The sequence below is a fragment of the Ictalurus punctatus genome, chromosome 13 (genome assembly GCF_001660625.3).
Source record: "Ictalurus punctatus breed USDA103 chromosome 13, Coco_2.0, whole genome shotgun sequence".
NCBI lineage: Eukaryota > Metazoa > Chordata > Actinopteri > Siluriformes > Ictaluridae > Ictalurus > Ictalurus punctatus.
In genome coordinates this window covers 24,083,731-24,097,551 of record NC_030428.2, presented here as the reverse complement: position 1 = coordinate 24,097,551, position 13,821 = coordinate 24,083,731, and the positions used below count along the sequence as shown (strand labels likewise).

Here is a 13,821-nt window from a genome sequence, read left to right as displayed (position 1 = left end):
TCATTGAAATACTCCCACAATTCACATGATACCTTTTAAAAGCCTGTTTGACATGAGATACATCAAACACATGAACTTTGTGCAGTTAAACGTCGTCAGCGACGTTAGATTGGTCCGTGATTCAGTCATATCTGACCTCTGGTCTACTCCTAGGACTTGCATTTAGATCTAAAATGCTTTGTGAATTAAACGAAGAGGCTTAATATCAGAATTAACGATAAATATTTCATTTTTCTCTTAAATCAGCCAATGTGGAGCTACTTTCAATCTTAAAATTCTTTGGGAATACAGCCCCAGTACGTTTTATGCCAATATAATAAAAATAATAACAGTTATATAAAATTTTAAATCAAATTTTTTTTTTTTCCTAGCAAGAAAACACTTAATTTTGTCTTTATTGCAAAACATGCTCCCCAGTATACACCTTAAAAGAGTCCTTATCTGAATAAATGTTTGAAAAATAGAAAATGATTTGTACAGAATGAACAGCGGGCTGCATAATGAGGACATCAACAGAAGCACTTACTTGCCTAAAATGTGATAAATACCACCTCGTACGATTCATATATAAGCAGCTTCATACAACAGTTTCTGTGTGGAAAACACTGCATTTTTGATCAAACACAACAGAGACCAATACATTCTAACTACTACCTACACACTGAGGGAAAAAAAAAACTAGGACCCTTGGCAGTTATTTGGTTTGCCCATCTGAGGAACCATTAAAGATCCCTTAAATTACCCCATCAAGTGGAACCCTTTCAGAAGCGAATAACCCAAACTATCCAAAGAACTTCTTTTTTTTTTTTTCTTTCTAAGAGTATGCATCAGTGATGATAACTACAGACAATGGCCAAATATATCAGCGTACAGTGAAGAAAATGTTTACAGTTTACACCGAAGATAAAAAAAATAAAATAAACGCCGTGTTGACCCAGCTCTCGCTCGGCTGGTACAACAGGAGGCTGTGTAACCTTTCCCCACAGGACCTTAAACACTTGGATAGAATAGAGGCACTAATCAATCACATTCATTCTAAGAAAAAAAAAGTTTGATCTAGTATCCCAAAATGGTTATCTGATTTGTCCCTCTAAGGTGAACCCTTCAGCACTGGGTCCTGTAGAACCGCTTTATAATTCGAAAACTATAACTATCAAGGGACCCTCGTGGAAACCTCTTTTCTAACAGCGTACTTCTACAACTACAAACTCAACAGCCCTTTTGACAAACACTGAAGGCAATACACACAGGGAAAAAAAGTCAAATCTAGTACCCTTAAAGGTTCAATAGTTTGTCCCTTGGGGAACCCTTAAAGGTTCTATGTTGAACTGCACAATTTGGGGGGGGGGTGGGGGGTGGGGGGGGGTAATCCTTCCTAAAGGTGGTTTCGAGTACAGCCACATTAGGAAATAAAGAACCCTACGTCTCCAAGGAGACATTGAGGAACTATTTTCTAAGAGTGTACTCTTGCAAATGGTCTGTAAGCTTTAGTGTTGCAAATCTAAACACTGGCACCGATGGATGGTTGACCCAGGAGTTCATAACAGTCTACGCTCTTAAATCTGACGTCTCATTTCTATCTCTACATTAGTTAATTCTTCCTGTAGGCCACTACTGCTGGCTTCTGTTGAAGGTGAGGCTTATTTTGTTTCTGTCTGTCCCACTGGCACAGCAGGATCATTTTGAAGGTGATGCGGAAGTTTTTGTTACACAGTGCATAGCACATAGGGTTCACTGTACTATTCACATAGCACAGCCAGTATCCCAGAGCCCAAAGTCCCACAGGGATACAGTTATCACAAAATGTATTTACAAGGACCATGATGTTATATGGAGTCCAGGTGATGATGAAGGCAAGGAGGATGGCACTTAATGTCTGTGCTGCTTTTTTCTCTTTGACAAGTGATACCTTCTTGCGTTTGTTGGCTTGTGTCTTGGTCTTTGAGACCAAATCCTTTGCCATAGATTCATCCTTTAAGGACAGAGGTACTGAAGGTGATTTTGAGGCAGACGAGCTCCCACAAGGCTTAGAGTTATCCATAGTGGGCAAGGACTGGGTGGGGGTTTTGGAAAAGACTTTTCTAGATGGTTTGTCTGCAGCAATGTTTTCAGGCTTTAGTTGTCCTTGCTTAGATATCCCAGAGTTGTCATCTGTCGTCACTTCAGCCATGTCCACCACAATGGAGTAAATGGCACTTGCACTGACACCTTCTTCGTTCTGTTCCTCTTCATCTGATTGGTCCATTGATGCTCCGCCATCATTGTTATTCCAGATATCACTACTGCTGTGTTCTTGCGCTGCATCGGTGCTGCAACCCTTTTGACCACTGCGACCCAGCAGCCAGAAGCGGCAACTATTTCCTACCTTTTTCTCAGAGTCCATTTGAACAGGCTGGTTCAGGGTGTAGTTGACACAACTGTAAGAGCTGTCTGTTGAGGGCATCATCGCAGCAGATTCCTCTTCGCTGATTTGCTTGGCCTGGTTCCCTGAGCCCTTCAGTCCTGCCAGGTCCTTTGATCGGTTCTCTGTCTCTTTATAGATCCGCCAGTATAGGACTGTCATAATGGTCACAGGCAGGTAAAAGGCTGCAATTGCAGTGCAGAATGTGATAATCGGCTCTGAGAGAAACTGGATGTAGCACTCTCCTGGAGGTACTGTTCGTTTCCCCACAAAGTACTGCCAAAACAAAATGGCAGGGGCCCAGAGCACAAAGGAAATAAACCAAGCAAGGCCAATCATTGTCATTGCTCTTTTAGTGGTCCGTTTGGCCATGTATGTAAGTGGCCTTGTGACCGAGAAGTATCTGTCAAAGCTAATTACCAGCAAGTTCATGACAGACGCATTGCTAGCCACATAATCGATAGCCAGCCATAAGTCACATGCCCAGTTTCCAAGTGCCCACCTGCCCATGATAATGTATGTAGTGTAAAGATTCATTGACAATATGCCAATAATGAGGTCAGCAAAGGCCAGGCTGAGCAGATAATAGTTATTCACTGTCTTCAACTGTTTGTTAACTTTAAACGACACAACCACCAAGATATTTCCAATGATTGTTACCAGGGACAATGACCCTGTTAGTAGTACAATAATGATGACTTGCCAGACGGAGTGTCCACCTAAGGGATCATACACCACAATGGGTGTAAGTGTGGCATTTGGGGAGCTGGTCAAGTTGTTGCCCCGTGTGAGGTGGGAAACATTGGCTTGATGACTGTCACCCTCTGGCCAGAACTCTTGAGGAATGACAGCAATGTCGGCATTAGCTCTCATTCCAGGAGAGCTGTTGGTGAGGAAGAATCCAGGCTTGGAGCTCAGTGTCAGATTCATGGTGATGCCTGGGCATATTCTGAGGACAAAGCTGACAGGGAGAAACAATAAGTGTTTAGCCATATAGAAAGACAATTTATGAACAAATTTAAAAACAAAAACAAACCAGCAAGTTCCTACCACCAACGGAGTGAAAATAAAGCTGTTATTTTAATGTGAAGTCTGCCCCAGTGTAATCCTAGTTGGAGTTAACCTCAACTGGACTGGACCAGTTACAAGAGCTACAAGCTAAATATTAAAAATCATAAGTACATACAGTACTGTGCAAAAGTTTTAGGCACATGCAAAGAAATGCTATAGAGCAAAGATGCCTTCAAAAAGAATACAATTAAAAGTTCCTCCATTAAAAAAACCTATAAATAGCAGTAAATAGTAATACATGAAACAAAGACAATATTTGGTGTGATGACCCTTTGCGTAAAAAAAAAAAAATAGTAGTCTCCACTAGAATTAGTGCAGTTTTATAAGGAAATGAGCTGTAGGTTTTATTGAGCATCTTGCAGAACCAGCCACGGTTCTTCTGGAGACTTTGACTGTCGCACTCGCTTCTTATTTTTGCAGCAAAACCCAGCAGCCTTCATTGTGTTTTTTTTTTGTCTGAAAAGTGTCTCTTACCACTTAATACTCTGCTTTCTTTACTGACATACAAACATTTTTTCTGTAACATTTGATTTTGTGCTAGAACACTTATCTAAAATGGATTGGAAATCTAAAATGTTTTTGTAATGACTCGATAATACAGAAGTCATCCAATAAAAATAAATAACAAAGTTTGTACAAAAAAAAAGTCACACTGGCAACCTAGAATGCTGATCAGTCTCACCTGTACCTCATTGACCTTTTCCACATATAATCAGTGCGGCTTTTCATTTTCTGAGAGGTTACAGTCACTCTAGAAACAGTTAGGTTGCTGCTCTTTGGTAAAAATGTTTTGAGTAGTTTTGTTTTCTTTATACTTGCTACAACATTAAGTGGACACACACATACCTTCAGTGTCACCACATAGTGATATTTAATCATTTCATTTTACATTGCTAACAACATCTGTAACTAACCCGTAATTAACACATATTGCTCTCTCTCTCAGGCAATCTGATCTCATAAGAGATGTGTGTGAATTCGAATGAGTGAAAGCAATGTGGCTGGATTTCATTCGATTTACTGCCAAAAAGTAATAAGAAAAGATAGGGGGGGAAAAAACCCTCAAACACAGCCACACTCTATGATGGGACCATGACAAGGACACAATTTAATGGATTTGGCCAGTTAACAAACCACACATGTTGAAACATATTGTTTATATATATATATATATATATATATAATCACTAGAAAAATCTTCCAGTGATGTTTCCACCCTTATAAACTGGTAACTGAGTCACAGTATATTTTTAATAAAGTTTTAGTATAAATTTGAAGCTGCCCTGTAGTCGCTGGAGGCAAAACTCATTCAGCTGCCACTGAGTAGTGAGGGAGTAGAGCTGCTGCACACCGGAAATGTGCTCGCTCGTAAGTTCTGGCATACATGAATAGCCACCTGCAGGGAGAAAGAAAGGTCGAGTCAGGGTGCCGGAAATGAGGGAACATGGAGTTCCATGTCAGGTAAAGCAGCAGGAGACTTGACAGCAGTGCACCAGCAGGACAGCCAAGAGAACACAAGGAAAGAAAGATGGAGAAAGAGAGAGGGGCACAAGAATTAAAAGGGGAGGTAGAGAAAGAAGGAAAACAAATAAATGAAAACACTGCAAAAGATGGGTATCTGAGCAAGTGAAAATACCCTGAACATGGGCAATTTTAATCATATTTCCTATGATGAGATTAGTATAAATCAAACATAAGGTTGTTCAGCCTGTTTTTAGATGCTTTAACTCATTTTAAGTTTTAATCTTTCGTATTCTATTGGCAGATCATTTTGCTTCTTTCTAGGAATACCGTACATTGGCCAATAAAACGAGACTGTTTCAAACTTGAAATGAGTAAAAAATGTCTAAACATAGCTTTAAGTATCAAATATTTGATTTACTGTAATCTTACAGTAGGTTTTACATGATCTTTTTGCAGTGTAAGACTGGACAGGTAAAAGGAAGAGGGAGTTTGGCATGGAATACACACTATTATAATAGTGGATAACACCCAAATGATTACTGGCTTTCCAATTTCATGATTCTTAATCAGATTTGTGTTTATGCCAAACACCAGCTTGTGATTACTTTCTAAAGAGCAAACAAATGGCAGAATCCATAGTTTTTACTTAATGGATCCACTTTATGGATCACATCCGATTGTGATTAGATTGTTCGATTGCCTTTTAACCAGCAGAGGCGCTTTGGGGAAGACAGAGTCAGCCTGAGAGAGAGGAAACAGAGAGGAAAATTAATATAAAGGAATTTTTTCTCACAGTAAAACAGAGATCTGAGGCTAAAAGCCCTGTGTGGTTCTCTGTGCACTGTGTCAAAAGCAATGCAATGTATCATAACTCATAACACACTTCATACTGTCATTTATAACTTCTGGCAGTCAATCGACAACTCTACTGGATGAAACCTTTGTTTAAAACCTGTATGGTGCACTTCCTTGTTTCTAAAACACCATTAGGTTGTGTTGTGCAGTTCACAGGTTCTAGAATGCCATTATATTATGAAGTGCATTTTACAGGTTTTAGAGAACCATCATGGTGTATAGAGTACCCCACATGTACTAGAATGACAGTATGTTGTCTAAGTCTACTTCACAGGCTCAGGAATGTTCATGTTGTATAATGCACTTCACAGGATCTGGAACATACTTATGCAGTATGTACTTCAAAGGTTCTAAATGTCATTGTGATGTGTACTGTTCTTTACAGATTACAGATGTTATTATGTTGTATAGGGCAGGGGTTCCCAAACTTTTCCAGGGCAAGGCCCCCCAAATGGCATTAACATTTGACCGAGGCCCCCCTTTTGCAAGATGTCTTTAAAACACACAAAAAATACAGACTTCTGAATATATCTCCCTTTTAATCCTTACATTACATTACATTGGTTGTGTATGTGGTTGTCTGAGAGTGAGAAAGAAAAAACATACTAGTGGGAGGGATGGGCACACCATATTGTTGAGGCCCCCTGGCGGCCCCCACTTTGAAAACCACTGGTATAGTGTACTTCATCGGTGCTAGAATGCCAATATTATGAACGGTGCATATCACAGGTTCTAGAATGGTATTAGATTTTATAGTGTATTTCCCAAGTTCTAGAACACCATTATATTCTAGAAACTCTGAAGTTCACTATACAGTGTAATGGTGCTCCAGAATACTACTGGGTTTCATAGTGTATTTTCCAGGTTCTAGAGCGTGATTATATTGTATAGTGAACTTCAGAGTTTCTAGAATGCTATTTTGTTATACAGTGGACTTCACACTATGTTTTATATTGCAGTTCAGCATTATATTGTATAGTACCTACCTACCTACCCACCTACCTACCTACCCACCTACCTACCTACCCACCCACCCACCCACCCACCTACCTACCTAACTACCCACCCACCTACCCACCTACCTACCTAACTAAACCTACCTACTTACCTAAACACCCACCCACCCACCCACCCACCTACCTACCTAACTACCCACCCACCCACCTACCTAGCCACCTACCCACCTACCTACCTACCCACCCACCTACTTACCTACCTACCTACCTACCCACCCACCCACCCACCTACCTACCTACCCACCCACCTACTTACCTACCTACCTACCTACCCACCCACCCACCTACCTACCTACCCACCCACCTACTTACCTACCTACCTACCTACCCACCCACCCACCCACCCACCCACCTACCTACCTAACTACCCACCCACCTACCTACTTACCTAACCACCCACCCACCCACCCACCTACCTAACTACCTACCCACCCACCCACCTACCTACCCATCCACCCATCCACATACCTATCTACCTACCTGTCTACCTGTCTACCTACCTGTCTACCTAACTAACCACTGGGTCATTTCCGAAATGCTGATATAGCTTCAATGCTGCACGGCAGGTCCATTTAATTTACAGATTGCTTCACTGGCATGGCTGCTTTTATCTCTGCCAAGCTCAGAGACATGTATAATGTTGGAATGCATATTTCTGAAACAACCAACTAAGACTCTTAGTTATACTCACGTCATACACTTACATTAAAAGATAACATTGCTTTTTGAATGCATGACATACCATCATTTTTATGTTTTATATATCAGTAACACTAATAATACTTTTCCAGCCATCATGAAAGTAGAAACAGGAAGTAATGTGACAAATTGAATCAATCATGCTACTTGGTATGGGGCACTGTGTGTAGCTTCCTCAGCTGAAGACAACCTTTTTTCAAGAGGACCAGGATTTCATGAGGTTAAATCCTGATGCTGTCACAGTAATCTAGGTGAACACAACTGACTTTAGAAATGAACAGGAAAAACATGCCAATTCCCCGCCACTAGTTATTTCTTAATTATCGCGTGACAGCTGCCTTCTTCCGTATACATGAACTCACAGACGCCCATGATTGGCTACTGTTGTTATGATTGATGGGACAGAGTAAGGGCATTGTTCCTACCCAGACAGCAGATCCCATTATGCTTTCTTGGACTCCACTGGGACTGTCTAGATTTGAACCTGCAATCTCTCAAAGAGAGGGCAAATGCTTTCTTATTGTGCCATTCTAGCGCCATATTGGCTGAGTTTAATGGCTAATCGTTATGTTAGTCTGGCACAGAAAGACATTAATTCATTTTTTGTAGAATAGTTATTAAAACAGCTGACATTACATGAACTCTTCCCTAGGACCTGTACCAGAGACAAACAATAAATACCTACCTTTGAACGTCAGTACTTTCTCTATCTCTATCTACCTACACACACATATCCAAGAGACAGACAGAATTAGGACTAATCATCTTATCTCCTTTTATAAAAGAGCACAGGCGAGGTATGGGAACAAATGAGGGTCAAAACGTCAAAGCCTGTGCCTTACTGGAGTCGATCCCAAGCACCAACTGATTCTCCCGTCCCCTGAGATTTTTTTTTTTTTTTTTTTTTTACAATTTCATTTCATTTAAACACACTAAAACGCTGATTATTTAGCTAGAGATGTATATATAATATGGTTTCATAAAGACATGTACAGGCTAAATAACAGAACACTTAACAATCAAAAATGAGAGTTCTGGTACTTTATATTGAAGACGCTTACATATAGTGTCAGTGAACGAACTGAATAATTTAGCTGGAGTGGCGCTCCAGATTTTACAAGAACAGTGTTTAATCTTTCATGTTGCTGTCATACAGCGTTTCTTCATGAACGTCTGGACACTCTACAAGTCCAGTCTCTAAAACTGTCCAAGCTCTTGAAAATGCTCGAAAAACTTTATAGGTCTTTCAAGGCTGCTGTACACCTGCAGTATGTTCCACTCTTCCTCCCACTGTGATGCTGCCGTCATACATTATGCAGAATGTGAATGTTACACAGTGAGGTCAAGCATGCCCGGTCACCTCGAGACCTCAGAGCTGCTCCATTTTCTGAGATCAGAGCACAGAATGTGTTAAAAGACAAGAGTAGTGAGGTAGGATCTGATGATTTCTCTTAGTCATGTTCATTAAAATGTCAAACGTGAACTTGCTCTCAGTACCATGCTTAGAAAATCTGAGCACTATAGCATTAATGCTATGCTCTACTGGAATACAGTATAAAATAGTGAAATACACGCCATTTCAAGGTGACTTGATTATCAAGAACAAGACTGTTTAGCCCAAATAAACACTGTCACAAGGCAGCTTTACAGAAATCCGAATGCAGATTTAATGAGGAAGACAAGAAAAACTCCCTGAGATGACGTGAGGAAGAAATCTTGACAGAATCCAGACTCTAAAGTGAGCCCATCCTCTTCTGGGTGACACCGGATAGTGGGATTGTACTTCATTACACGTTTACAACTGAATATTATAAAGTCAAACAGAACTAAGTGTGGTGAAAGGATGTTCAGTATGAGCAGATTGTGAATAAGAGTCCTGGAATTCTGGCGAGATTATACACTCAAACGAGGGACAGAATTGGGCATAAACAATTTTTGGGACGTGCAAAACTTCAGAGACACATTACAGACCATCCATCCATCCATCCATCAGATTGTAATCACGTTATTCTGGTCAAGGTCGCGTTAGATCGAGACCCTATCCTGGAAACATAGGGTGTGAAGTTCTAATACATCCAGGACGCCAGTCCATCACAATAGGATGAGTGTATGTACTATATATATATATATATATATATATATATATATATATATATATATATATATATATATATATATATGTATTTTTACTGCATCGAGTTTCATCAATAACCTCCCAGAGACATCAGTTATATTTGGATCACCGTCTGATCCCAAAGAATTTAATCAGGTGACTGAATGCTTAGAGTCAACGCTCCGCTACGCTAGATAAGGTAGCTCCACTTATAAGAAAAATAATTAGAGAGAAAAAGCTAGCACCCTGGTATAACGATCAAACGCGTACCTTAAAACAGACCACTCGACAATTAGAGTGTAAATGGCGTCAAAACAAATTGGTAATATTACAAACAGTGCGGAAGGAGCGCCTCCTTGAACTATAGAAAATCTCTTAGTGCTGCTAGATCAGTCTCTCTCTCCACCTTAATAGAAGAAAACAAAAACAATCCTAGATTTCTATTCAACACGACAGCAAAATGAACTAGGAATAAGTCCACCACAGAAACGGGCACACAGTCGTTACATAGCAGCGATGATTACTTTAATTTTTTCATTAGCGAAGTTGAAAATATTACATATGAAATTCAGACTATAAATTTAAAAGCAGACAGTTTTATAACTAGCCCTGTAGATAATAATATAGCAAAATCAGATCAACAATTAGAATGTTTTGGTCCCCTTAGAGAGACTGAACTAATTTCATTAATCTCTTCAGCAAACTCATCAACTTGTATACTAGATCCTTAACCTACGTGTTTCTTTAAACAGATTATTCCATAAGTAATCAAACCCCTTGTAAAAAAAAATAATCAATTCTTCCTTTAGCACTGGTTATGTACCTAAATCATTTAACCTAGCAGTTATTAAACCCATGATTAAAAAACCTGACCTTGACTCCTGTCAGCTGTCCAGCTATACACCTATATCAAATCGCCCCTTTGTCTCCAAGAGCTTAGAAAAGGTTGTAGCACAGCAGCTACGCTCGTATCTACATAGGAACAACATTCATGAAATGTATCAGTCGGGGTTTAGACCTCATCATAGCACAGAGACAGCGTTAGTTAAAGTGATAAACGACCTACTACTGGCTTCTGATTAGGGTTGTGTCTCCTTGCTTGTGTTGCTTGACCTTAGTGCAGCTTTTGATACAATAGATCATACCATTCTCCTTGATAGGTTAGAAAACGATGTTAGCATTAAGGGAACGGTCCTGTCCTGGCTCAGGTCTTATTTGACCGATCATTATCAGTTCGTAGATATAAATGGTGACTTCTCTACGCATACCGAGGTTAAATTTGGTGTTCCACAGGGTTCTGTTTTAGGCCCACTGCTTTTTACTTTATATATGCTACCTCTAGGTCAAATTATTCGTAAACATGGAATTGGCTTCCACTGTTAAGCTGATGTTATGCCGTATGTTTCAGCGAAGCCAGACGACAGACAGCAACTTACTAAAGTTGAGGAATGTGTAAAGGACATTAGACATTGGATGCTTATTAACTTCCTTCTATTTAATTCTGACAAGACAGAAGTACTTGTATTAGGACCACGTGGAGCTAGAAGTAAGCTTTCTGATTACATAGTAGTCACCACCGTATTTAACCGTGGGCATGAGGTACTTTTCCATATGGCTACCTCTCTGTGTGCACCAAAACCACCTCTGGTGTTTATTACCAAAAAGCTCTATTTTGGTTTCATCTGACCATAGACCCCGATCCCGTTTGAAGTTCCAGTAGTGTCTGGCAGACTGAAGACGCTCGAGATTGTTTTTGGATGAGAGTAGAGGCTTTTTTCTTGAAACCCTTCCAAACAACTTGTGGTGACCCCAAGACACAACTAACGTCTGTAATTCTCCAGCTGTGATCCTTGGAGATGTTTTGTCCACTCGAACCATCCTCTTCACAGTGCGTTGAGACGATATAGACACACGTCCAATTCCAGGTTGATTCATAACATTTCCAGTTGACTGGAGCTTCTTAATTATTGCCCTGATGGTGGAAATGGGCATTTTCAATGCTTGTGCTATTTTCTTACAGCCTCCTCCCATTTTGTGAAGCTCAACAACCTTTTGCCGCACATCACAGCTATATTCCTTGGTCTCACCCATTGTTCTGAATAACTAAGGGAATTTGGCCTATGTGTTACTTATCTATCCCCCTGTGAAACAGGAAGTCGTTGATTTCCTGTTCCTAGTCAGCCAGGTGTGCTAATAAAATGTAAAATATCAGTGGGAACATACTTTATATATATTTTTCTCATATGAATTCATAGTGGTGCCAATAATTGTTGCACACCTATATTTAACAAAGATTTGTCTTTGGATAAACCTGTGTTGTGTTTGCAATTGTTTGATATCCACGAGAGCAGAGTGTTTTTGTGAATTTTTGTAAATATATATAAAATATTAGATTTTCAAGAGTTTTAAACTTAAAAAAAAAAAAAAAAAAAAAAGCAGATTAGGTGTTTAAGACTACATTATTTAATTTCATACACAAGATTTATGCACCCAGCACGGTTTCAGTAAAGTGCACCAGTGAGGAGGTGAGTGGCTGCCTGCAGATTCTGAGTGTTTTGCTCTTTGCTCACTCTGTGCCACACTGATTGAAATGCATCCAGTGAAAGTTCTAATCATCGTCTCACTTGTTCGGCACAGCGAAATTTAAAGCCAGATTTAGGACGAATAGTGAGGTGTCTATATCCTCTGCAGCAAAAGCATTTATACACAGACTATCGATTCATATGAGGACATTTTGTCCAGAAATGAGCAAAACAGAGTACACTTTCAGTTTCAGAGTACAGAACATGTTCTGAGGGGGCACTTGCTGTCTAGCTCGTTTGCCTCACACATCCGGGGTTTGGGGTTTGAATCCCGCCTCTGCCCTGTGTGTGTGTGCAGAGCATGCATGTTCTCCTCGTGCTTTGGGGGTTTCCTCCCCAATCCAAAGCACGTTTGGCATTGGCATATCTAAATTGTCCGTAGTTTGTGAAAATTGGCAATGGGTTGGCACCCTCTCCAGGGTGTCCCCTGCCTCGTGCCCCGAGTTCCCTGGGATAGTTTCCAGGCTCCCCAGTGACCCTGTGTAAGATAAGCGGTATGGAATTTGGATGGAACATCTTTCTGAGTTGTCGAGCTCCACATGATTTTATGGAGATGCTAGTGATCCTGACCCTCTCTGCTCTCCGAACCTGCCTGATCCATCCTGATTCCCTACCTCTGGATGGAGCTCTCAAAAATGCTTCGTTTTCAGAATTTAACGCAAATGGACGCCCCATCTAAGTTTTTCTTTAGTCTTGAAAAGAAGAGTGGTCAGAGTCGCTATATTCACTCGTTACGCTCGGAAAATGGGCAAGAATTAACTAAGACGTCTGATATTAGAAAACGATCGAATAGTGAAGGCCACAGCAGGGCGAAGAGATTTCTCTTACAAAGCACCACAGTTATGGAACAGCCTTCCAATTATTGTTCGGGACTCAGACACAGTCTCAGTGTTTAAGTCCAAGCTGAAAACATAGTTGTTTACTCAAGCTTACCATGAATAGACTTTCTTTTACGCAAAGTACACAGTCTTATCCATTGCCGGATAGTAAGCATACCTAATAATCTCTTACTCTCTTTACCTCGCTCGACCTCTCTCCTGCTGTTGAGCTACACATGATATTAAGGAGATGCCAGTGATCCTCACCCTTTCTGCTATCCGGACCTGCCTGTTCCATCCTGATGTCCTACCTGTGGACGGAGCTCTCATCAACTGGAAGCTACATTCTGCCACTGAGGACGACCCCAAGCAGTGCAGCCTGGAGATTTCTGGGGATGGTACCACTTGAAGTACCATGCAAATGGTTTTGGACCTCAATTTTATATGGACATTTTCGCTGTGGTTGCTGGGACTACGGTTGCAGAGATGGTCTTGGGACTGCAATTCCCACATGCAGTTTTGCACTCAAGTCTCCTTTAGTGAACGGTGGACTAGTTCAACAAAACAGACTTCATATAAAAACCATAATAAACTTTCCTTTGCTTTCACATGGTCCGTCGTTACCCAGATGAGGACGAGTTCCCTTCTGAGTCTGGTTCCGCTCAAGGTTAATTCCTCATTTTATCTTAAGGAGTATTTCCTCACCACCGTCACCACCGGCTCGCTCAATAGGGATAAATTCACACACTTAAAATCTCTATCCTGTGTTTATATATTTCTGTAAAGCTGCTTTGAGACAATG

The 13,821-nt window shown here is 40.5% G+C and overlaps 1 protein-coding gene across 1 annotated transcript in view; it reads right to left on the bottom strand.

Moving 5' to 3' along the window:
* Positions 1-224: 224 nt before the first annotated feature.
* Positions 225-13,821, bottom strand: part of chrm3b (cholinergic receptor, muscarinic 3b) — a 113,597-nt gene continuing 100,000 nt past the window's right edge. The window contains exon 3 of the mRNA XM_017484339.3: positions 225-3,362. Coding sequence (XP_017339828.1) covers positions 1,592-3,331 — 1,740 coding nt within the window. The 5' untranslated portion in view covers positions 3,332-3,362 and the 3' untranslated portion in view covers positions 225-1,591. The remainder of the gene's footprint in view (positions 3,363-13,821) is intronic.